Consider the following 24844-nt stretch of genomic DNA (forward strand, 5'->3'; position numbering starts at 1 on the left):
GCCACAATTGTGGTGAAACATGTAGAGGCAACCAACTTTTGTATTGTGACCACATGACTTTCCATGCTCTAGTTTTAAATGCTATTCTCTTTTTAACCATGCTTGTTTAAATAAAATTATGAAATTTGTAATATCAATTTGATTTGTTTTTTTGTACCTCAAAATGCCCAATTTTGTTTCTTGGTACTTTTTGAATATATTTTAGAGGAGGTGATGCCTGTAGAGAATTCTTCGGTCTCTAGTATCAAATTTACTTGTTTCCCTAGTCATCCTTCAAAATTAGGATAAGGTGGAGCTTGTGTAGTTTTTTTTGTTCCATAAGGCCCCTTTCACACTAGCGGACCGATCTAATCCACCTGTCAGTTTTTCAGGCGGACCCGATCCTCCAATTTCCCCTATAGATCGGCAGGTATCAATGGTCATGTGTCACGCGTTGACACGCGCTGACATCTGATCTGATCCTATATTCTAAAAACAGATGGATGGGGATCCATTCGTCGCCCGTCTGGCGGATTGGATCGGCTGACAGTTGGGTGTAAATGGACAGGCGGTCTGTTTACATCTTACCACCCATAAAAGAGGGGGCTGTGTCTGTATCTACTCTGCATAAGCGGAGCGGACATGGACCAGTCCACCTGCTCAGCAGGGATCAGCGGACAGATTCCCCAATGAGCAGGTGGATTCCAACAGTGCCCACCCAGTGTGGAAGGGGCCTAAGGATTTTCAGGAAGTACCAAAAAAGAAATACAGAGCTAACAGAAAATACTGAGAATACAGAAAGCTGACAAAGCTTCCCAGTGACTATAGTTTAATGGAGTTAAAAAAAAAAATGATTACATTTTGAAAATGTAATTCAAATGAACAGAGCAGGTAAAGTCACCTATAACAGGGGTATGGAATATATCCTGCATTATTAAAGCATTGATGGGTAACCAAATGTGTAAGTCATATGCCAAGAGACACACTCCTAATACCTCGGTGAAGAATGCAAAATAGGTTGTATGGTGAGGAGGGGCTTAAAGCCTGAGTCGGGAAGGAGCTCATTTTTTAATAGTGAATTTTCCTCAATCATCCACCACCCAAATGTTATGTTAAGGTGAATTTCCTCTTCACAGAATTACTAAGCTGGATGTCAATTTCATATATTTTTAATAGAAAGCAATGTTTATAGAAAACAGGTAATAATGAATTTTACTTGTAACAGCTCACCCTCACTATTGCTACGATTAAATATTAACCTTATGCTCAGCAGAAATGTTTATATATTTCTATTTTATTTATATTACATAATACATAACTGCAGGACATCAGCATCTGCTTCAAAACCCAACACATTACTGTTTGCAGCACCATCTGCAGGATGACAGGCTGTACTGACTGACTGATCATTTTTTTTTTTTTTTTTACACAATAAAATATTAAGAATTTTATTTCATTCTGGACATAAATGTCCTATAAAAATGTTAAAGTGCCATCCCTACAGAGCATGGGCAGGAGTGACGTCATTGTGACTCAGCCAGCCATTCAAGCGGCCACAGCCCACAAACCCAGAAAGGAGACGGGGTGAAGATAGAAGCCCTGTCAGCGGTGACAGCGCACCACTGGAAGGCTTCCTTCTAAAGTTAATTATGCCATAGAGCTGCCTGATTCTGGCTAAAATGAGAATCATGATTTTTTTGCTTAGAATAAAGATCACGATTCTCACGGCATAATATTATCTTTCACATTCTACAAAACAATTGAGGTAACTTTACCGTTTCTTTTTGATTTTATTGAAGTGAATTTCTTCCCACAAAGTTGCATTTAAAAGACCGCTGCGCGAATACAGTGTGACATAAAATATTGCAACAATCACCATTTTATTCTCTAGGGCAACCTCGGCAAGCCAGCTGTGGTGAAACTACAAATCCCATCATGCCTCTACCTCTAGGAGTCATGACTGTGATTGTCAGGGTCTTGTAGTTTCACCATAGCTGGAGGGCAAAGGTTGTCTACCCCTGCTCTAGAGTCTCTGCTAAAAAAAAGTGTATATAATGTTTGGAGGTTCCAAGTAATTTTTTAGCAAAAAAATACTTATTTTAACTTGGACAAGTGGTGTCAGAAAAAGGCTTATTCTTTAAGAGTTGGTTCACACTGCTGCAAATTTGATTGCGAATTTAAGCCGTTGCGATCGCTCAAATTCGCAAGTCATTTAAATAACAGTTTTCCATTAGTACAGTTCACATCAGTGTGTTGCGAATCTAAGGTGCGTACAAAAAGGGTCCTGTGCGAGTTTGATCTGTGTGCGATGCGAATTCAATGCAATATTTGCCTAGAATCGCAGTAGAGTCGCCAGAACACAAAGAATTCACAACGATAGTTCACAATGCAATCGGATCAAATTTGTGCAAAATTTGCACCGCAGCAGTGTAAACCGCCCCTTAGTGGTTAAATTGACCTCATTTATAATCCATTGATCTAAAGAACTAAATGATACATTGTTTATAGTCATCTCTCAGCCCCGAGAAATGTTGATAAACTTTTTTTTCATGGAAAATGCCGAATTAAGATTATTAGGGGGGTTGCACATTATGGTTTATACCACCCGGTGCCCATGTTTTTTTTACCATACTACCGCTTTAAAGCCCCATACACACTATCAGTTTTTCTGCTGAGTTTTTCCTTCAGGTTTACCAAAACCATGTAGTGCAAGGGTCTGCCTTATTGCATACAAATTGAAACCTCAGGTTATATGGTTTTGGTAAATCTGAAGGAAAAACTCAGCAGAAAAACTGATAGTGTGTATGGGGCATTAGAATTATAATACACAAACTACTGTACCTTTACTATGAATAAATAGCCAAATCTAAAAAATCATGGTTTAGACTACCTCCTCTACATAATTCTTGAAAAAAAAAAAGAAAGAAATGATATATAATCAACCTCCACAATACAACACTTTATCTGAATATTGCATGTCACAAAAACTTTATTAAATACCATTCCAAATCATAGACATAAACAAAAAATCCTAAAATCACCAAACGATGCCCTCTGATATTTCATCACAGTATAAGAGATATTAATCATTTGTGCAATACATGTATACAAATATAATTTTGATATGGTAGAGGTACATTGATCTCAAGGATGCAATTGTGGCCAGGATAACTCAAATGGGCCATAAAAACTATAGGATTTTTTGACAACAAATGTTCGATGTGAGCTTGTTGTTGGAAATTCCGACCGTGTGCATGCTCCATCGGACATTTGCTGTCGGAATTTCCGACAACTGTTTGAGAGCAGGTTCCAAACTTTTTCGACAAGAAGACTTCTTGACGGAAATTCCGAGCGTGTGTACACAATCTCGACGCACAAAGGTCCACGCATCCTCGGAATCAAGCAGAAGAGCCGCACTGGCTATTGAACTTCATTTTTCTTGGCTCGTCGTACGTGTTGTACCTCACCGCGTTCTTGACGTTCGGAATTTCCGACAACATTTTGTGTGACCATGTGTATGCAAGACAAGTTTGAGCAAACATCCGTCAGAAAAAAAATCCACGGTTTTGTTGTTGGAATGTCTGATCGTGTGTACATAGCAAAACTGTGAAAGTTCTACCAAATGTACAGGGCTGTAAACTGGCATGTAGTTACTTAACTGTGAAAGCTCATACAGTTGTGCTCATAAGTTTACATACCCTGGCAGAATTTATGATTTTTTGGCCATTTTTCAGAGAATATGGATGATGACACAAAAAAACTTTTTTCACTCATGTTAGTGTTTGACTGAAGCCATTTATTATCAATCAACTGTTTACTCTTTAAATCATAATCACAACAGAAACTACCCAAACGATCCTGATGAAAATTTTACATACTCAAGTTCTTAATATCGTGTATTGCCCCCTTTAACATCAGTGACAGCTTGAAGTCTTTAGTGGTATTTGTAGATAAGGCTCTCTATCTTCTCAGATGGTAAAGCTGCCCATTCCTCTTGGCAAAAAGCTTCCAGTTACTGTAAATTCTTGGGCTGTCTTGCATGAACTGCACATTTGAGAACTCTCTAGAGTGGCTCAATGATATTGAGGTCAGGAGACTGAGATGGCCACTCCAGAACCTTCTCTTTATTCTGCTGTAGCCAATGACAGGTCGACTTGGCCTTGTGTTTTGGATCATTGTCATGTTGGAATGTCCAAGTACGTCCCATGCACAGCTTCCTGGCTGATGAATGCAAATGTTCCTCCAGTATTTTTTGATAACTGACTGCATTCATCTTGCCATCAATTTTGACCAAATTTCCTGTGTCTTTGTAGCTCACACATCCCCAAAACATCAGCGATCAACTTCCGTGTTTCACAGTAGGAATGGTGTACCTTTCATCATAGGCCATGTTGACTCCTCTTCAAATGTAGAGTTTATTGTTGTGGCCAAAAAGCTAAATTTTGGTCTCATCGCTCCAAATGACTTTGTGCCAGAAGGTTTGAGGCTTGTCTCTGTGCTATTTGGCAGATTGTAAGCAGGATACTTTGTGGCATTTTCGTAGTAATGGCTTTCTTGTGGAGACTCGACCATGCAGCCCATCGTTCTTCAAATGCCTCCTTATTGTGTATCTTGAAACGGCCACACCACATGTTTTCAGAGAGTCCTGTATTTCACCTAAAGTTTGCATCCTGAACAATTTTCCTGGCAGTTGTGGCTAAAATTCTAGTTGGTCTACCTGACCGTGGTTTGGTTTCAACAGAAGCTCTCATTTTCCACTTCTTGATTAGAGTTTGAACACTGCTGATTGGCATTCTCAAATCCTTGGATATCTTTTTATATCCTTTTCCTGTTTTATACAGTTCAATTACCTTTTCCCTCAGATCCTTTGACAGTTCTTTTGCTTTCCCCATGACTGAGAATCCAGAAACTTCAGTGCAGCACTGGATGAAAGATGCAAGGGTCTGTCAGGAGTCCAGAACTCATTGACTGACATACACACACTAATTACAAGCAAACAGATCACAGGTGTGAACACAAGCGTACGTAAACTTTTGATCAGGGTCATTTTGGGTAGTTTGTGTACTGGTTGCTCCTCACTAATAAAGCTCCAAAATAAAATGGTATTGAATAAAGTTTTTGTGACATGTGTCATTTACGTAAGGTGTGGTATTGTGGAGGTTGATATATATTTTATTTTTTTCAGGAATTATGCGGAGTCTTCACCAGGGTTTTTTAGATTTGGTTATTTATTTGTATCTTTGCCGGTGACCCCTCCCCCCAATAATATATACAGCTATATGTATATATGTAGATTTGGCAGAATAATCGACTTTATAGGCATCAGACAGTAACAATGCCTTAAAAAAAATAAAAATAAAAAAAGCATACATTTTATTACAAATTATTCTAAAGCATAGAAAATAAGAAAATATATATAAAATCACACAGTGGCCTGCTAACCACTCGCGGCGCCAGTCGGGACCTCTGTGAGTCCGATCGCGGGTCCCATGGACTCGATCTCTGCGGGAATACCCGCTATCCTCTCACAGGGAGGAAGAACGGGGAGATGCTAAAGTAAACAAGCATCTCCCTGTTCTGCCTAGCAACAGTGACACTGATCTCTGCTCCCTGTGATTGGAGCAGAGATCAGTGATGTGTAAAACACAGCCACGCCCGTCCACAGTTAGCAACACGCCCCCAGGACACACTTAACCACTACACTGCCACCTAGTGGTTAACCCCTTCACTGACAGTGTCATTTACACCAGGAATCAGTGCATTTGTATAGCACTGATTGCTGTATAAATGACAATGGTCCCAAAAATGTGTCAAAAATGTCTGATGTGTCTGCCATAATGTCGCAGTCACAATAAAAATCGCTGATCGCCGCCATTACTAGTAAAAAAAATTTTTTTTATAAAAATGCCATAAAACTATCCCCTATTTTGTAAAAGCTATAACTTTTGCGCAAACCAATCAATCGCTAATTGCAATTTTTTTTTACCAAAAATATGTACAAGAATACGTACCGGCCTAAACTGTGAAAAAAAAATATTATAATATTTATAAAAACTGCAGGGGTGATCAAATACCACCAAAAGAAAGCTCTATTTGTGGGGGGAAAAAAAAGGACATAAATTTTGTTTGGGAGCCATGTCGCACGACCGTGCAATTGTCAGTTAAAAGTGACGTAGTGCCGAATCGCAAAAAGTGGTCTGGGGCTTATGTGGTTAATAAACGCAAAAAAGATGCCTGGAACTCTGCTTTAATAACAAGATCCATGTTTTTTTTGAGTTGAAAGTGAAAACAAATTCAGCCAATACATCTAAGGACTGGATGTGGCAATATGTATTACATTTTTGGTGTTCGGTTTAGTTATCCTTTGAGGCCAAAGCCAGAGAATGTTTGGCACATATATCCCTCACGGTTTGCTCATCTTACCTTAAATTCTACAGCCAGTACATAAAGAGAAGCAGCCATAGGGAACACAGTGCAGCCCTCAGCAAGGTTGTCTGACAGTGCAGTGCGGGAATACCAGAAGTACAGATTGTGCCATGGAAGGAGGCTGGTGGTAAAGAATGGCTCACCAATCAAAGCAGAGACCTAAATGAAGAATCCAATGGTCAGGTAACACTAATGATTAAAAACTCGATATTGGGCCAAAAGAAAAAAATAAAAATAAAAAGTTACCTTTTTGTCCCCGAGATTAGCAGCAGTAATGCTTTCTGGTGCTTTCTGTAGGACTGTAATTGCCTCTTTGAGATGGTTGGTTAGTAACAGCTAAAGAATAGAAAATAATAACTATGTTTATGGGTAAGTTTTCAAGAAGCATTCTGTATTAATGTGTCTCTCCATGCAAAACTGATCATCAATATTATGCAAATTTCCTATTAAACATATCCACGTAAAATGTGCACATTTTTTAAACTCTGAGATACTCTTTAGAATTTACCTGTCGATCTTGCCCTTTCCCTCATACTGACACAATTTCCCCTCATGGTTCAAACGAGGATCTCGATATCCATACTGATATTGAATGAAACCTGGATACCTCTCCTCCCCTTGAGTTATTATATGTGGTTAACAGCATTTAGAGAGATATCTCTCTCTCTCTATATATATAATTATTATCAATTTTTTCTGATGATTATTATTTTTTCATTATTTATCATTTTTATTTCATCATATATATTATTGTCTTATTGTTGTAGTTGAAGTTTCCCCCCCTTTTTTTTCTTTTTTGTCTGTAATATTTTTCTATGACTTCGTATTACTGTGTCTTATATATATTTTTACATAGCGATTTGCCAAGTTAGTTTTTTATAATTTTAATCATGTGAATTTTATTCATCATGTGCTTATTATTATCACCATCATTTCCAAGTGTGCGTATTTGCATAATCACTCTTGAAAACCTAGTATTGTTCTGCTAATATATTTATGTAGGGCAATTTTTATGGGGCCGCTTGCCTGTCCCACCCTTAAAATTTGTATTTAAGTTACTTTTCCATCCAGCTCTTATCACACAACCTGACAAAGGGGCTAATCCCTGGAACATGTAGTTCACTTGTGATTGAGCTCATCGCTCCATCTTCTTTCCCTTTTCTCCTTTCTCTGCCCTGTAATCAGTGACCAGCTTGAGACTGTTTGGTGGTTGCGGGTGCAGGTTCATGCCCGGACCCAGCAGCGCTGCCCCTCTCCCTGCTCCTGCTGCCTTTTATTGCCTTCACAGCTCCAATCCATCCAACGAGTTCTGGTTTTGAGTGAGCCTCCCGGGGCTTTCTGTTTCCTGCTGTGAGCTCCGGGGCTCGGGATAGCCCATTTGCATTCAGCTTTGTCTGGAATGTTTGGGATCTGACCTTTGCAACGGAGATTACCGACATCATCGCTCAGATCTTATGGAAGCCGAGTCAGTGTTGACAGGTGCACATTCCTTTCCTCTGGGTTTATCGTTGGAATTTTGATACACTGCCTATGATGAATTGTATCTGGTACATGAATGGTCTCATCTGGAATTAAAGTGTGTTACTTTTACATCTAATTTTACTTTTCATTATTTTACTGGAACTGCGCTCCTTTTGTTGATAATATTTGTTCCTTTCTTTCTCGGATACATTCATGCGCCTGGCCCTTTTGCTGTTTATGACTCAATTTCCTGTCCTGAGCCAACAATGCTATTCAGGCACAATGCAAATGCCTGATCCCCCAATGTTGTCACCACCCGGAAGTTTAGCCACCTCATTACATATACAAAAATATTGTGGACACCGGTCCCTTCTTTCCCTTGCATAAGTGCCATTACAGTTTATGAAGCTCTGTCACTGTCAAATTCAGCTCCTCATCTCTTCTCTCCATTACTGCTTTATATGCCGTAAAGACATAGGGGAAGTGCATACAATATGTTTACACATCTGTATATACAGTAAGTATGATGTGATATTTAGGTGTGTATGAAGACACCTTTTCACCCTCGGACACCGCTGAGTGAACATGCTTAAAAATGTAGTATTAAAGCTCACAGTAATAACACTAACTTTCACCAGTAGGTGGTCCTACTTACCAGAATACACATATCATTGAACTACTAGTCTTTTGTGTACTGTCCCTTTAAAATAAACCCTATACAGCAGGGATATGCAATTATCGGACCTCCAGCTGTTGTAAAACTACAAGTCCCATAATGCCTCTGCGTGTCATGCTTGTGGCTGTCAGTCTTGCTATGCCTCATGGGACTTGTAGTTCTGCAACAGCTGGAGGTCCGCTAATTGCATATCCCTGCTATACAGCAGGTCCCCGGGTTACAAACAAGATTTTTGCATGTATGTTGGAACAGGTACATTTATCAAGTGTAACTCCACCCTTCCCTGTGCTATCCAAAACGTAAAAAAAAAAAAATATATATATATATATATTATATTTATTATTATTATTTTTTTTTTTTTATAAAAAACATATTATACTATGTCACTGGATGAAGATAAGTAGGCTCAAGTATAAGTGGGGCTGGGGGGAGAACTGTACGAAGAATGCAATAAGGTCAAAAACCTTCAGCATTTACAACCACTTTACAGTGAGGGAAAAAAGTATTCGCGCCCCTGCTGATTTTGTACATTTGTCCACTGACAAAAAAATTATCAGTCTATAATTTTAATGGTAGGTTTATTTTAACAGTGAGAGTCAGAACTACAAAAATATCCAGAAAAACGCATTTCAAAAAAGTTATAAATTGATTTGCATTTTAATGAGTGAAATAAGTATTTGACCCCTATCAAGATTTCTGGCTCCCAGGTGTCTTCTATAAAGGTAATGAGCTGAGATTAGGAGCACTCTTAAAAGGGAGTGCTCCTAATCTCAGCTTGTTACCAGTATAAAAGACACCTGTCCACAGAAGGAAGCAATCAGATTGTTAGCTTTCCACCATGGCCAAGACCAAAGAGCTGTTCAAGGATGTCATAAACAAGATTGTAGACCAACAAAAGGCTGGAATGGGCTACAAGACCATCACCAAGCAGCTTAGTGAAAGAGTGACAACAGGTGGTGCGATTATTTGCAAATGGAAGAAACACAAAACTACTGTCAATCTCCCTCAGTCTAGGGCCCCATGCAAGATCTCACCTCGTGGAGTTTCAATGATTACGAGCATGGTGAGGAATCTAAGAACTACATAGGAGGAGCTTGTCAATTATCTCAAGGCAGCTGGGACCCTAGTCACCAAGAAAACAATTGGCAACACACTATGCAGTGAAGGACTGAAATCCTGCAGCAAGGTCTCCTTGCTCAATAAAGCACATGTACAGGCCTGTCTGAAGATTGCTAATGAACATCTGCATGATTCAGAGGAGAACGGGGAGAAAGTGTTGTGGTCATATGAGACCAAAATCAAGTTCTCTAGCATCAACTCAACGTGTTTGGAGGAGGAGGAGGAGGAGGAATACCCCAAGAACACCATCCAATATGGAGGTGGAAACATTATGGTTTTGGGGTTTTTTTCTGCTAAAGGGACAGGGCAACTTCACTGCAACAAAGGGACGATGGATGGGGCCATGTGCCGTCAAATCTTGGGTGAGAACCTCCTTCTCTCAGCCAAGGCATTGAAAATGGGTCATGGATGGGTATTCTATCATGACAATGACCCAAAGCACACGGCCAAGGTAACAAAGGAGTGGTTCAAGAAGCACATTAAGGTCCTGGAGTGGCCTAGCCAGTCTCCAGACCTTAATCCCAAAGAAAATATGTGGAGGGAGCTGAAGGTTCGAGTTACCAAACATCATAAGCCATGAAACCATAATGACTTGGAGAAGATCTCCAAAGAGGACTAGAACAAAATCCCTCATGAGATGTGAGTAAACCTGGTGGCCAACTACAAGAAACATCTGACCTCTGTGATTGCCAACAAGGGTTTTGCCACCAAGTACTAAGTCATGTTTTGAAAAGGGGTCAAATACTTATTTCACTCATTAAAATGCAAATCAATGTATAACTTTTTTGAAATGCGTTTTTCTGGATATTTTGTTGTTATTCTGTCTTTCACTGTTAAAATAAAACTACCATTAAAATTATAGACTGATCATTTCTTTGGCAGTGTGCAAACGTACAAAATCAGCAGGGGATCAAATACTTTTTTCCCCTCACTGTAATGTAAGCCTGGTATTATTACTTTCTGAGTCACCAACCAGAAACGAACATAAGCATCAGTTATGTCAGCGACAAGTCAAAAGTTTTATGATGATATGAAATGTTGAGGTAACATATTCTTTAAATTAGCCAATAAAAATGTATTACTTTCTGCATTAACCTGCTCTAGAAAACAAATACTCTGGGCAACACACTTTACATTACTCTGTTGTTTTTATGCAAGGCTCTTTGAACAGAAAAATGTAAAATGTATCCATTGCAGTGTATAATACAGAATGTACACAAACCTTCTCCATAACTTGCTTGGACATAGAAGATGACTCTATTGTGTAAACCTGCAAGTAAAAAACACATACTTTAATGAAATGTGTTAAAAATAAAAATACTGAACAAACAGATCACAAAGTGCATATCGAAGCAACATAAACCTTGACTGATACCACCTTTAAAGTAGAAACTAGGAGGTGCACTGAATAGAATTTTGCCGAAACCGAAAATTTAGGATGCACCTAGCCAAATCCGAAAAGTCATTTTTTTTTATATATATATATTTTTTATATATAATTGTATCATATTCGGCATAATATCAGGAATTTAAATGAATATGAATTTGTCAGCCATTATCGGTACCTTTAGAGCAAGAAAAATGCATCTCTATAAATTCTATGTCTTCCCACTGGGCCGTTGCGTTTTTCCGTTGTGGTGTTAAAAATCTTGCTTGCTGCATTTTTGGTCAGTTAAAAAAAAAAAAAAAACCTCACCAAAAACACACCTCCCTGTTGAAACACATTGATAACGCATCTAGAACGCATTAACAAGTCTCCCATGTTATGTTTTTGATGCAGTTTTTGAGTCACGCGACCTATGAAAAACACACCATAAGCACAGTAAAACTGTGGTAAAATCGCATGCATTTTCTCTATTGGCAAAATGCAGAAAACTACATTTTCCACTGATATGTTTCGCCCACTGAAATTCGGTTCATCGCTAGTAGAAACTTCTTATATCTGCTTGTGGGAAGAGTCACAGAAGTCATTTCCTTCTGCCCCACGGGCCAACTCTGCATCCAGAACAGCTGGTATACAGCATAGATACAGACTAATATTATGAAGGCAACAATTGCACACCACCTACAGCTGTTTCAGGTTTGTTGGTCATTATTATTGCAGTGTAAACCTTCTATGGAGCAGGGCTTGGAGCCCAACGAGACAATACAACCAAAAAGGTTATGGCGAGCCACAGAAAATCGTACAAGAATCAAAAACGCTCTGCACTCAGTGTAAAGGTCAGTAGAACCCACCTAAAAACAGAAAGCAACTACATGTCTCGATTTCCTAAAATCTTATACCATCTGAGTTCCAGACATCCATTCCACCAGGCACAGCTGTAGCCTCTACCCGACTTGCGAGTGGCAGTGAATTAATTTCATCCTTTTGTTAGGCTATGGGTGTTGTTTTTTTGGGATTAGTTCATTACAGTTTTTTTTTTTTTTTTACTTCCTGTCATGTCGTGTTTACATACCGGACTAGTGCGTCCCCCTTTGTATTGTTCGATTGTTTCCTCATCTGCTCTCATGAGATTGGGAGCAGCGGTCGGCTATTAACCCTCCATACCCACCTGACTGGACACTTCCATGCACTAGGACTTTTGTTGTTTTTTGCTGATGTCACTGAGCTGCTCCAGACTCTGGAGGGATGCCGATTTCAATGTCGGGATCCACCCAGATGCCTGAGTGGCAGCTGGCTCAGCCTCTCAGCACAGCGCTGAGAGCCTGAGACCAGCCGCTCCTGCCCCTGCACAGCTCGGCACTCCAGTGAGAACTGGAGGGGCAGAGCAGAGAGAGCCCTTGACTGACAGTCACTGGCTCTGGCCAGCCTGAAGACTGAGAACTGAGCGATCAGCAGTGTTTGATTGCACAGTTCTCAGCCTTGAAGGCAGCAGGGGACAGATGCTGTATCCAGCTAGGTGAGTATGCAGTATGTTTATTTTTTTATATCCCATACTTCTCTTTTAAGCTCACTCATCACATTAGAGGATCAATGCGAACATTAAAGACTAAAGACAGCAGAGCCAATCTCAACTTCTACTTAAAATTAAAGATTTGTTTATACCGTGAGATGCTGTATCTCTGGATCAACATCATTTAGACATGTCATTTTGTTTTTACTTTAGACATTCACCAAAAGGGTTATAGACATTACCTGAGCTGCTCCAATAGAATAAGCCAGCAAGGGTAGCAAACTGCCATCACTTATACACAAGCACACAGAGCTTGGTGTCAGGATCTGCATGAGTGATTAAAAAAACACTACATTAGAGCAAAGGAAAATAGAATGAAATTATGCAGTCTTTAGTACAGAAGTCATTATAGTTGGTCATTCTCCCTCTTTTCTTTTAGAGACACTAGTGCCCTGTATTTCACTAGTTTACCATCTTCATTCTGCAGTGCGATAATACAAATACATGGGAGAGGTTTGGCACAACTTCAACAGTGCTGGTTAGTCACTTACATAGAATTGGTGCAGAATTTTCAAACCTAGAAGTTGTTCATGCAATTCTATATTTGGGCTTCATAGAATGTAAAAATGAAAGTTACACTTCTTAAAAGGCTATACAGACTAGTCCCTTCCAATTGCTGCTTAGCTGAGCAGACAGGATACATTTTACCTACTTTAAAAAGGACACTTTTTTGTATTCTTATATCAAAAGATTACTCAATTATTAAAAGCAATGATTTCAAGCACTAAGAGGCATGCAAAAATTGCATTATGTGCAGCAAGGTGTGTTGGATTTTGAAGCTAAGAAGCCTCACAGAACATAGAAGTTGAAAATATGTAAAGGCAAGCTACATGTTATTACAGTGGCAACCATTCCACAGCTCCATTACCTTACTCATGGCGGCTTTATACTTCGCCATCCTTCCCTGGTCGTTTAGTTCCCCGAAACGTGTACGGTTCCAAATGATATGAGCTCCGCAGTGACACACCGGGCGTTCATCTGATACTGAACTGCTCTTCTCCAGGCTGCAATATAGAGGCTTAATTATCACGAATGCACTTTCAAGTCTGCTCCCAATAAAAACAAAAGCATGTTTTCAATTCTAGAATGTGGCAAACATGAGATTGTAATATAACCATCTGCAACATTATATAGCAACCTAAACAGCAAATATGTACTAAACAGCATCACCAGCTTTCATTCATTTAGTTAAGCCAATCTGTGATCATTTGTTATAGTTGCTTAGAACTACTACACATCACTATGAATCTCTGCTATTCTCATTGAAAACCAGGGTTCCTCTCACTGGCTCAAACATCACTTTAGGATGTAACAGTCAGTGGGAGGAATTACAGGGTCTGGCGAGGGGAGCAGGTATAGGACATAGCCATTATATTTCTCTCAGTACAGGTTGTGTTTGATGTTAAATTCTTAGATGCTAAAGCTGGTCATGGATGCATCGAATCTCAGATAGTTCAGCAGGGACTGGCCGAGATTTAATCCATGTATAGGCAGGCTGGTTGTACTATTTTTAAACATTATATTATATTTTAACATTTTCATTTTATAGTGACTAATTTAATTATTTGCTTACAGTCTTTGCAATATAGTCGTTACTTGCAGACCTTCATATCTGCAGTAATTAAAATAAGTGTTTTGTTATTATCTATGCCATCTATGAGATACATGTTTGCCTTGTTATTATTAAAGATTTTTTATCATGATGATTATTATTTTTAATATGAGAACATTACTGCTAATGATTGCTTTAGTAGTGTTCACAGTACCAGTATTTTGGGTTTGTTTACCCACCATAAATATGGTCGCTACTATAATACAAGTCCGTGTTTTGGACTACCCAAAAAATGACAGCCTCCATGTAGGAGACATAACGCCAACAAAATGGCTACCGACGTACTTCCTGTCTTCACATATAAATTGATGGACTTTAGAACCAGTCCGGTTCTCCTGATGAAGTCAAGTGCGTGACGTATTGCATAGGGAGTGGCCGGATTTTTTTGGAACCGGTAGTGACGTAAGAGGGTAGTGACGTAAGAGGCATCTTAAACGCCGTTTGTTTACAGTTCTGCTGTGTTTTTTTATCTTTTCTTTGTAAGTGCCCATTTGGCTATTTAAATAAATCCATTTATACGGTTTTGCACTATGGGAGCCCTCTTTTTATCCTTTACATATGCTGTTTGTGTGTGAATGAGCACGTGGAGATCCCGGAGGCCATCACTTATATTCGGATTAGTAGCGTCTGGAAAAACACTATCAGTCTTCATCAGTCATTACTGGATTTAAAGATTGGGTGATTGTTACATGTTTTACAGCCAATGCATCATTAAGGCTACATACACTCTTTATTGAAGTAAGAGTCCAGAGAGCATTAAGTATTATTAAATAGGATTCATGAAGTCTACAAAGATTTTATTCAGTTTTTGCACATATCTATCTATGTATATATATATATATATATATATATATATATATATATATATATATATATATATATATATATATATATATATATATATGTTTCACCTTTAATATCGTGGACTATTCTGCAATTATAGATTGCTCCATCATTATTGTGGTTGAGCTTTATTGTTTGTAACCATTTGGGACTTTTTACACCATCAAGATCAATCGTATTGTATACCAGCATTTGCAGGATATATTTTTTGCACATTATTTATTTGCTTGCTTTGCATTGGACATACTGTGTCTTTACATATGATTTGCACATAGTTTTGCGTATTTTGCACAGTATATATTGCTTATTTGCATAGTATATATTGCTCCTTTTTCACAGGATTTATATATTGAGATCATTCACATCTACATATTGCTTATTTGCACAGTAATTATCGCTTATTTTTCTCAGGATTTATATATTGAGATCATCTACACATTTCTGTCTTGGAGATATTTACACAGGATTAATATAGAAGGTTGCACTGATCACTTTATACCCCACTTTAGGCTGGTTGTACTGAAGTCGATCCATCGATCGACTTCAGTACAACCAGCCTTTTTAGAATTTTTGCATGCGATCTATGTCGTTGGCTATAGCTGCCGGCAGTGATCATTGTGTTCTGCTGACAGGGAAGGCCTTTCTTTCCTTCCATCTGTAGTGGAAGGAAAAGAAAATTGTATCATCTATGGCTCGCCCAAGAATTATTTTTGTCATAGAGATTCTTTAACTTACAAATGTAGTTTTGCACATACAGACTCTTTGTGGTGAAGGGGAGCTTCAATATGTGCCAGGTCAGGCCTCTCCTGTGCTACAAGAAAAGATCAGTTTTGGGAGAGGTAAGCGTTAAGCTTGCAGATTTTAAATATAAAATCTTTTATATTTAAAAATAAATAATGCAGCCATAAAGCCTGTTCTGCAGCGACTGCTTCCTAAGGAAACGAAATTCAACAGGTAAAGGCATGTGGCAGATAAAAGTTCTCTGTCTCCAAGATCTCACTTTCAATATTGAAACAATTGAACAGTCTGAACTGTCCCATCACAATCCACCAAAACGACAGAAATTGCGTTTTGTGGTGAACTCTACCAGCCCCTCACACCAACATAGTTACATAGTAGGTGAGGTTGAAAAAAGACACAAGTCCAACAGTGGCGGCCCGCCCATAGGGGGCGGCCGGGCGCCGCCCCCCTCTCCCTAGGTGTAAAAAAAAAAAAAAAAGTTAAAAAAAAACTAAAAAAAAAAAAACGGGCCCTTTAAGACATTTAAAAAAAAAAAAAAATGTCATTTAACAATTTAACATAGTGTACTGTGGCGCCGGTCACAGTGCACTATGAGAAGTGCCACGTCCATGCAATCACAAGATTGCATCCATGGCGCTTCATTTGCGGGTTAAAAACCCGCCTTGCGGCGCACTGCAGAACGCCAACTAGCTTCCGCCCGTAAAATCACTGTGATTCTACGGGCGGGAGCATTGTCATTCTTAGACAGGCAGTCACTTCCGGCTTTCGGCTGCTTCACGAAACCCGGAAGTGACGTAGGCAGCTCCGTTCCTTAGCCCGAGCGGAGCTGCCAGACAGTGAGAGGTGAGTCACCGCATAAAGGCTTTCTAGCCTCTACTTTGTGGAGAATGTTCGTGCATTTAGCTGAATGAATGCAAAAAGCTTTCACAGCCAGAAAGGTTTCCCCAGGCCAGGCGACTTTTGCCGTGGCCAATCAGAGAATGAGCTCTGAAGGGGGAACTCCACGCCAAATTTCTGAAAAAAAATTTGACGTGGGTTCCCCCTCCGAGAGCATACCAGGCCCTTAGGTCTGGTATGGATTCCAAGGGGAACCCCCTACGCCGAAAAAACGGCGTGGGGGTCCCCCCCAGATCCACACCAGACCCTTATCCGAGCACGCTACCCGGCCGGCCAGGAAAGGGGGTGGGGACGAGCGGGCGCCCCCCCCCCTCCTGAGCCGTACCAGGCCACGTGCCCTCAACATGGGGGGGTGCCTTGGGGGAGGGGGGGCGTGCGGCCCCCCCACCCCGAAGCACCTTGTCCCCATGTTGATGAGGACAAGGGCCTCTTCCCGACAACCCTGGCCGTTAGTTGTCGGGGTCTGCGGGCGGGGGGCTTATCGGAATCCGGGAGCCCCCTTTAATAAGGGGGCCCCGGATACCGGCCCCCCACCCTATGTGAATGAGTATGGGGTACAATGTACCCCTACCCATTCACCTGTGAAAAAAAGTACAAAAAAAAACACAACACAGGGTTAAAATATTTTATTGCACAGCTCCGGGGGTCTTCCGTCTTTGGGGGTCTTCTCGCCGGACTCCTCCGCTATCTTCTTGTAGCTCTTTTGCTAGCGGAGGAGTCCGGCTTTCTTCCTCGCCGCCGGCCTCTTCTCCCGACTTCGGGGGTCTTGTCCCCCTCTTCGGTTCTTCTGCCGGGCCACCGCGCCTTCTTATAGCTCTTTTAGAGGCGGTGGCCCGGTCTTCTGCTGCTGCCGCCGCCGCCGCCGCCCGTTCTTCTTCTTCTTCTTCTCCTTCTTCTCCAGGAGATGTTGCCTCGACGATCTCCCTGGCCGGAATGCCAGGGACGCGCTGCGCTGCTACTTATATAGGGACAATGGGGCGGTGTCACATGGGTTGATGGCACATGGGTTGGTCACATGGGTTGATGTCACAGTCGCCATGTGACATCAACCCATGTGACCAACCCATGTGACATCAACCCATGTGACACCGCCCCATTGTTCTTCTATAAAAGTGGCAGCGCAGCGCGTCCCTGGCATTCCGGCCAGGGAGATCGTCGAGGCAACATCTCCTGGAGAAGAAGGAGAAGAAGAAGAACGGGCGGCGGCGGCGGCAGCAGAAGACCGGGCCACCGCCTCTAAAAGAGCTATAAGAAGGCGCGGTGGCCCGGCAGAAGAACCGAAGAGGGGGACAAGACCCCCGAAGTCTGGAGAAGAGGCCGGCGGGGAGGAAGAAAGCCGGACTCCTCCGCTAGCAAAAGAGCTACAAGAAGATAGCGGAGGAGTCCGGCGAGAAGACCCCCGAAGACGGAAGACCCCCGGAGCTGTGCAATAAAATATTTTAACCCTGTGTTGTGTTTTTTTTTTGTACTTTTTTTCACAGGTGAATGGGTAGGGGTACATTGTACCCCATACTCATTCACATAGGGTGGGGGGCCGGTATCCGGGGCCCCCTTATTAAAGGGGGCTCCCGGATTCCGATAAGCCCCCCGCCCGCAGACCCCGACAACCAACGGCCAGGGTTGTCGGGAAGAGGCCCTTGTCCTCATCAACATGGGGACAAGGTGCTTTGGGGTGGGGGGGCCGCACGCCCCCCCTCCCCCAAGGCACCCCCCCATGTTGAGGGCACGCGGCCTGGTACGGCTCAGGAGGGGGGGGGCGCCCGCTCGTCCCCACCCCCTTTCCTGGCCGGCCGGGTAGCGTGCTCGGATAAGGGTCTGGTGTGGATCTGGGGGGGACCCCCACGCCGTTTTTTCGGCGTAGGGGGTTCCCCTTGGAATCCATACCAGACCTAAGTGCCTGGTATGCTCTCGGAGGGGGAACCCACGTCAATTTTTTTTCCCGATTACATAAGGGGTGTGTTTTATGAGAAGTGGGAGGGGCCAAAATGGTGGGCGGGGTCATGATGGGCGGGGTCATGATGGGCCCCCCCCATCCAAAAACTTCACCAGCCGCCACTGAAGTCCAACCTATGTGTGTGATTATATGTCAGTATTACATTGTATATCCCTGTATGTTGCGGTCGTTCAGGTGCTTATCTAATAGTTTCTTTAAACTTGACCTGTCTGCATTGCATAGAGAAGTACAAAGACCTAATGATAAAAATCACAATCTAAAATACTAATATAATGAAAACAGAAAGGTTTTATTTCATACTTATAATTAGCCTGATGAGGGGGGAAAGGAGAGACAGTGAAAGCAAAATATAAGCAAATTAAACATCAGCTTTAAAGGGCACTTATAAGTTAATAAGCACTTACCTTTCTAGGGTGCCCGCGATGTCGGCCGCCCGAGGCCGATCCGTCCCTCGGCTCTCGGGTCCCGGCGCCGCCATCAAAGGTAAGGGAAACAGGCAGTGGAGCCTTGCGGCTTCACTGCCCGTTTCCTACTGCGCATGTGAATGGGGCACGCTGTGTTGTGGGACACACAGTTCCCACAATACACCGCGCCCCATTCCTCAGAAGACAACGCGAGGAGAAGACAGAAGATCACCGCGGAATAGGAAGAGGCAGATTAGGACGATCTGCCTAGCAACAGCCATTTCTGGTAAGTGAAAAAAAAATCTTTTTTTTTTATTTTCTTTTGCAGGCTTTTTATGCATTTTTTTTTTATTCATTTTTTTAGGGTGGACCTCCCCTTTAAAAGCAGCATTAAACCCAAAATATATATTGCAGCTTACCAATCCTCCCAAGAAGGGGTGACTGCAATATTTTTATTTTTAGGCTTTTTTCCTTTATTTCTACTGGTAATCCAGCCACTAACACACTTCCTGTCTTAGGAAGTCTCAACTCAGGATGAAGTAGTAAAGCAGACACCTTTGGACAGCAACATTGTCAGTTTTGGGAGAGGTAAGCATTAAGCTAGCAGATTTAGATAGACTTTACTAACAAATTTAAGCTGAACTCCAGATAACACTTTATAAGCAGTTGTAGCAAACATTTTGTTCCCCCTTTCGGGATAAAGGTTTTAAACAAATTAATAAAAGTTGATCATTGTAAGCACCCCTTCCAGTGGTAAAAGGTTTGTCTAAACACTAACTGCTACTTTGTCTGGCCAGCTTGGTTCGTTAAAGTTGAAAAATATCAGACTTACTGGCTGGATCACCAGGTGAAAATAAAGAAAAAAAAAAAAAAAAACGAATGCATCCACCAAATCTGAGAATTGGTAAGCTGCAATTTACTACATTTTTGTATTTGGGTTTAATATCACTTAAAATGTCATCACATAATATCAATGGAAAATTAAAATGTAAACTATGACTATGAAGAATATGAATTACCCAGGTTTTATAAGCTTGTACCATACACAATAGTCATCTTGATAAGCTGTGAGACAGAGCTCTTCCCCCACCGTCACCTTTCGCTCCTCAGGCAAGAAATACACGCACTGCATCCAGTGATCCCGCCACTAGACATTAAATAAAAAATAATAATTCAAAGAACAAAAAAAAAAACATTCAAATGTTATACACAGCACAACACCCTATAACACAGTTTTCAACCAATACCTAACAAGTTAGGAGACACCTCCTGCGCAAAGTCATGTACAGGTAGGTTATTTTTGTTTTGATTGCAGACAGGGAGCTTGGACCCGCCGATCAATGGTTTTTTTTTAACTAAAAATATGTAGCAGAATACATATTGGCCTAAATTGATGAAGAAATTAGATTTTTTTTAAAAATTTTATTGGATGTATTTTATAGCAAAAAGTAAAATAAATAATATATATAATTTTTTTTTTTTAATGGTCGCTTTTTTTTGTTTAAAGCGCAAAAAATAAAAACAGCAGAGGTGATCAAATACTACTAAAAGAAAGCGCTATTTGTGGGAAAAAAAGGACATAAATTTTGTGTACAGCATCACACAACCGTGCAATTGTCAGTTAAAATAATGCAGTGCTTTTTGGCAAAAAATGCCCTGGTCATGAAGGGGGGGGTGGGAAAACCTTTTGGGGCTGAAGTGGTTAAATGCCAAAAATGTTATACTTTCTGGCTGTAAATCATCATTAAAAAAAGTATTTATGTTCAAACTGCAACATTTTATAAAAGTGCCTATGACTGTTCCATCACTTACCGGGACAGGATGGTCAGTGGGATATAGCCACCCTGGCTTCATAGTACAATTGATTGTGCCTTCAGGATCCATATCTATGTCCCACCATGACAGAACAACCTGGGCGGCACCATTGGCCACAGATGTAAACTTGACAGGATGAATGACAGTGGCACTGCTGACCTGCTGGCTGAAATCCACTCTGCAAACGGAGAAATGGGTGAGAGTGACACAAATGTATTCTCATACACATTTCATATTTAGGCTCGGTTCACACTGCGGCGATTTGTCATGCTTACATGAGGTCAAAGTCGCATGACAAGTTGCACTCCATTAACAACTTTTACCCCCTTCCTGCCCAAGCCAATTTTCAGCTTTCAGCGCTGTCACACTTTGAATGACCATTGTGCGGCCATGCAACACTGTAACCAAAAGAAACTTTTATAGTTTTTTTCACACAAATATTAGGATTTTTTCCACAGCTTTCCCGTAAAATCACAGGACACAGAGCAGTCATTATGCACCTTTGAATCCACAGTCAGCAGGAGAAAGATCACTACCTACTCTAGAGGTAATTCAGACACTCAGGGTCTCCTTGAGTTGTCGGCACAGGTCAGGAATCCTGATTTGTGTAGCCAGAAGAGCCCAGGAAGGGCAGGCGGCATCCAGGTCGAATGTTTAGCAGTGTATCTGCCAGTTTATCAATGATGCCTATGATTTTAATGAGCATTTTTTTCTGGGGAGAGATTCTCTTCTAGGTGTGTGGGAGTTGGCCATCCGTCATCAGGTGTCGGTGGTCCAGGTGTGCAAGACCGATATTTGGTCTTTAAGTTTATATATCCACAGGGTTTTTACTAGGTGGATGTCAAGAACATGGAGCAGACTGCCTTTGGTCTCAGCGTATTGCAAACAGTAATAGTGGCAGTTTCTGCAATGGTGTCTCCCTCCCCTCAGGGGCATTGCTTGGGGACATCCCATATAGTAATGACTACTTTGTGTCCCATGATGTACGATAAAGAAATTGGGATTTTCTTCTACAGCTTACCTGTAAAATCTTTTTTCTTGGAGTACATCATGGGACACAAAGGTCCCTCCCCTCTTGTCTGGGAAGTTTAGTGCTTGCTACAAAATGGAGGTACTTCCTGTGTAGGAGGGGTTATATAGGGGAGGGCTTCTTGTTTGATTGATTTACCAGTGTCCATTCACCAGTAGGTGGCGTATAACCATATAGTAATGACTGCTCTGTGTCCCATGATGTACGATAAAGAAAAGAGATTTATTTTGGTGGTATTTAATCACCAGTGAGTTTTTTTTTTTTTGATAAACAAATGAAAAAACAGGCCAAAATAAATATATATATTTTTTTCTATATAGTTTATTATAAAATTTAGCAAACGGGTAGTTTTTCTCCTTCACTGATGTGCGCTGATGAGGCTGATCTGATGGGCACTGACAGGATGCACTTATGAGTACTGATAGGTGACATGGATGAGCACTGATGAGGCGGCACTGGTGGGCACTGATTGGCAGCACTGGCTGGCACTGATAATCAGTGCCCTGATTATCAGTGTCGATGTCCCTTTAAACACAAGCCAGTTATCATCTCTCCTCATGCCGTGATCAGCTGTCATTGGACACAGCTGATCAAGTGGTAAAGGGCTGCTGTGATTGGCCCTTTAACCCAATCTGATCAGCTGAATCTGACGGTCTCAGTGATCACAGAGTGCGGGACGGACGGGGACAGGCATCTATAGTATGCCTGTAAAGTGGCGCATTTTTACCGTGTTTAGAACAGTACAACAGCAAAATTACATTTCTAAAGGAGAAATTGTCATTTAAATCTGATCATGGCTGTAATGAATGAATTGTCGGGTCTCGGCAATAAAAATCATTGAAAAAAATGAGTATGTGATCCCCCCAGTCCATTACCAGGCCCTTTGGGTCTGGTATAAATATTAAGGGGAGTCCCGAACCAAAATGTAAAAAAATAAAAAAAACATGCATGGGGGGCCCCCTAAAATTCATACCAGGCCCTTCAGGTCTGATATGGAAATTAAGGGGAACCGTGCGCCAAATTAAAAAAAATAAAATGGCGTAGGGGCCCCCCTCAAAATCCATACTAGACCCTTTAGGTCCGGTATGGATTTTAAGGGGAACCCTGCGCCAAAATTTAAAAAAAAAAGGTCCCCTCAAAATCCATACCAAACCCTTATCCGAGCATGCAACCTGACAGGCCGAAAGAAAAGGGGGGGGGACAGAGCGCCCCTCCCAAACTGTACCAGGCCACATGCCCTCAACATGGGGGGGTGCTTTGGGGTAGCCCACCAAAGCACCTTGTTAAAGGGGGCTTCCAGATTCCGATAAGCCCCCCGCCCGCATACCCCCACAACCACTGGGCAAGAGTTATGGGGCTGTGGCCCTTGTCCCGAAGGGCCTGGTATGGATTTTAGGGGGACCTCCACGCAATTTTTTTTAAAATTTTGGTTTGGGGTTCTCTTTAATATTCATACCAGACCCAAAGTGCCTGGTAATGGACTGGGGGGGGGGGGGGTCCCATGCTCTTTTTTTTTCAATGATTTTTATCTATATTGCCGTTTTAGATGACAATTTTTCCTTTAGATGTGATTCTGTTCTAAACATGGGAAAACAGACATACTATAGACACCCGCAGGCATGATTATTTAAAGGAATATTTCATTTTTATTCTTTCACTTTAAGGATTAAAAAAAAAAAAAAAAAAATCATTGCTCCCGAAAAAACTGGCGTCTTTAAAAAAATTTTTTTCATTGATGCATGTCTCCTGGGGCAGGACCCGGGTCCCCAAACACTTTTTATGATAATAACTTGCATATAGGCCTTTAAAATGAACACTTTTGATCTTTCATGTTAATGTCCCACAGACTTTAACGGTGTTCCGGCGACTTTAGAATTTGCCTCGAATGTCGCATATTGTTCGGTGTTCGCAGAACATCCGAACAACCAAAGTTCGGGCAGAATTTATGCTAGTGTAAAAGCCAGCCATGGAAACTATTGCGTTTAAAATGATTATATGAGATTTATTTTTGATATTATAGGACTTTCTAAAAATGTATTTTAGTAGAGTAAATCTAAAATACTATATATATAATATAAATATAGAATATTTACATTGTTCAGCTAACAGGTGGAGCTCCAGAGTCCTCTGCAGCATGTTTTCTGCACTTTATTTCTAAGCTGTAAAAAGAATGAGGGGCATTTATGAAAGCAGCATTGCTCTATTTCCAAATGTTACACCAATCGAACGTATGCCAACATCTGCTTAATGGGATACACTGACCTTGGGTAGATATTCTTAGATCTTAATTAACCACTTGAAGACCAGGCCCTTTTCTGACACTTTTGTTTACATGTGAAAATATGTATTTTTTGTACGATTTTATTTTATTTATTTTTTTAAAGCATAGGCTTTAGGAGAATAAAAACGGCGGATTTTGCAGTTTTTTTTATATTTTTTTAACATTTTAATGCAAAAAAAAACAATACATAACCCAATGTTTTGGTAAAATATAAAAGATGATGTTACGCCAAGTAAATAGATACCAAAAATGTAATGTTTTAAAATTGCGCACACCAGTGCAACGGCGACAAACGACCTAAATTTTACTATCTATAAGGGACGCTTTAAAAGCCTTTACAGGTTACCACTTTGATTTGTGATCAAATACTTCTCATTTTAAAAAAAGGCAATGCTTTCATCTGGGTTAACCGGGAGTGATGTCAGGTCATTGCTTCCGGATTACTACATCACAGAGTCCAACAAAGCCACCTTGGTCTTTGTTCAGCTCTGTGATCAGCCAGTGGAATCGCTGGGTAGTTGATCGGGGCTCCTGGTGGGACGGGAGATCCATGTAAAGCTGTTGCAGAAGGATTTTGAAGGGGGGGGGGGGGTGTCAGTGGGATTGCATTTACAAGGTAGCTGACCTCCGGCTCTAAAGACACTACCGGAAT

At 41.1% G+C, this 24844-nt stretch overlaps 1 protein-coding gene across 2 annotated transcripts in view; it reads right to left on the reverse strand.

The window, feature by feature from the left end:
• Positions 1–24844, reverse strand: part of PRMT7 (protein arginine methyltransferase 7) — a 79542-nt gene that overhangs the window by 30380 nt on the left and 24318 nt on the right. For both annotated transcript variants that reach the window (XM_077455450.1, XM_077455457.1), the window contains 7 exons: positions 20879–21059; positions 20086–20213; positions 13484–13619; positions 12798–12881; positions 10884–10931; positions 6652–6741; positions 6403–6564 (listed from right to left, as the gene is read on the reverse strand). In XM_077455450.1, coding sequence (XP_077311576.1) covers positions 6403–6564; positions 6652–6741; positions 10884–10931; positions 12798–12881; positions 13484–13619; positions 20086–20213; positions 20879–21059 — 829 coding nt within the window. The remainder of the gene's footprint in view (positions 1–6402; positions 6565–6651; positions 6742–10883; positions 10932–12797; positions 12882–13483; positions 13620–20085; positions 20214–20878; positions 21060–24844) is intronic.

Source organism: Lithobates pipiens, unplaced genomic scaffold, assembly GCF_037356315.1.
Source record: "Lithobates pipiens isolate NorthernLeopardFrog02 unplaced genomic scaffold, aLitPip1_a1.2 Scaffold_10, whole genome shotgun sequence".
NCBI classification, from domain to species: Eukaryota; Metazoa; Chordata; class Amphibia; order Anura; family Ranidae; genus Lithobates; species Lithobates pipiens.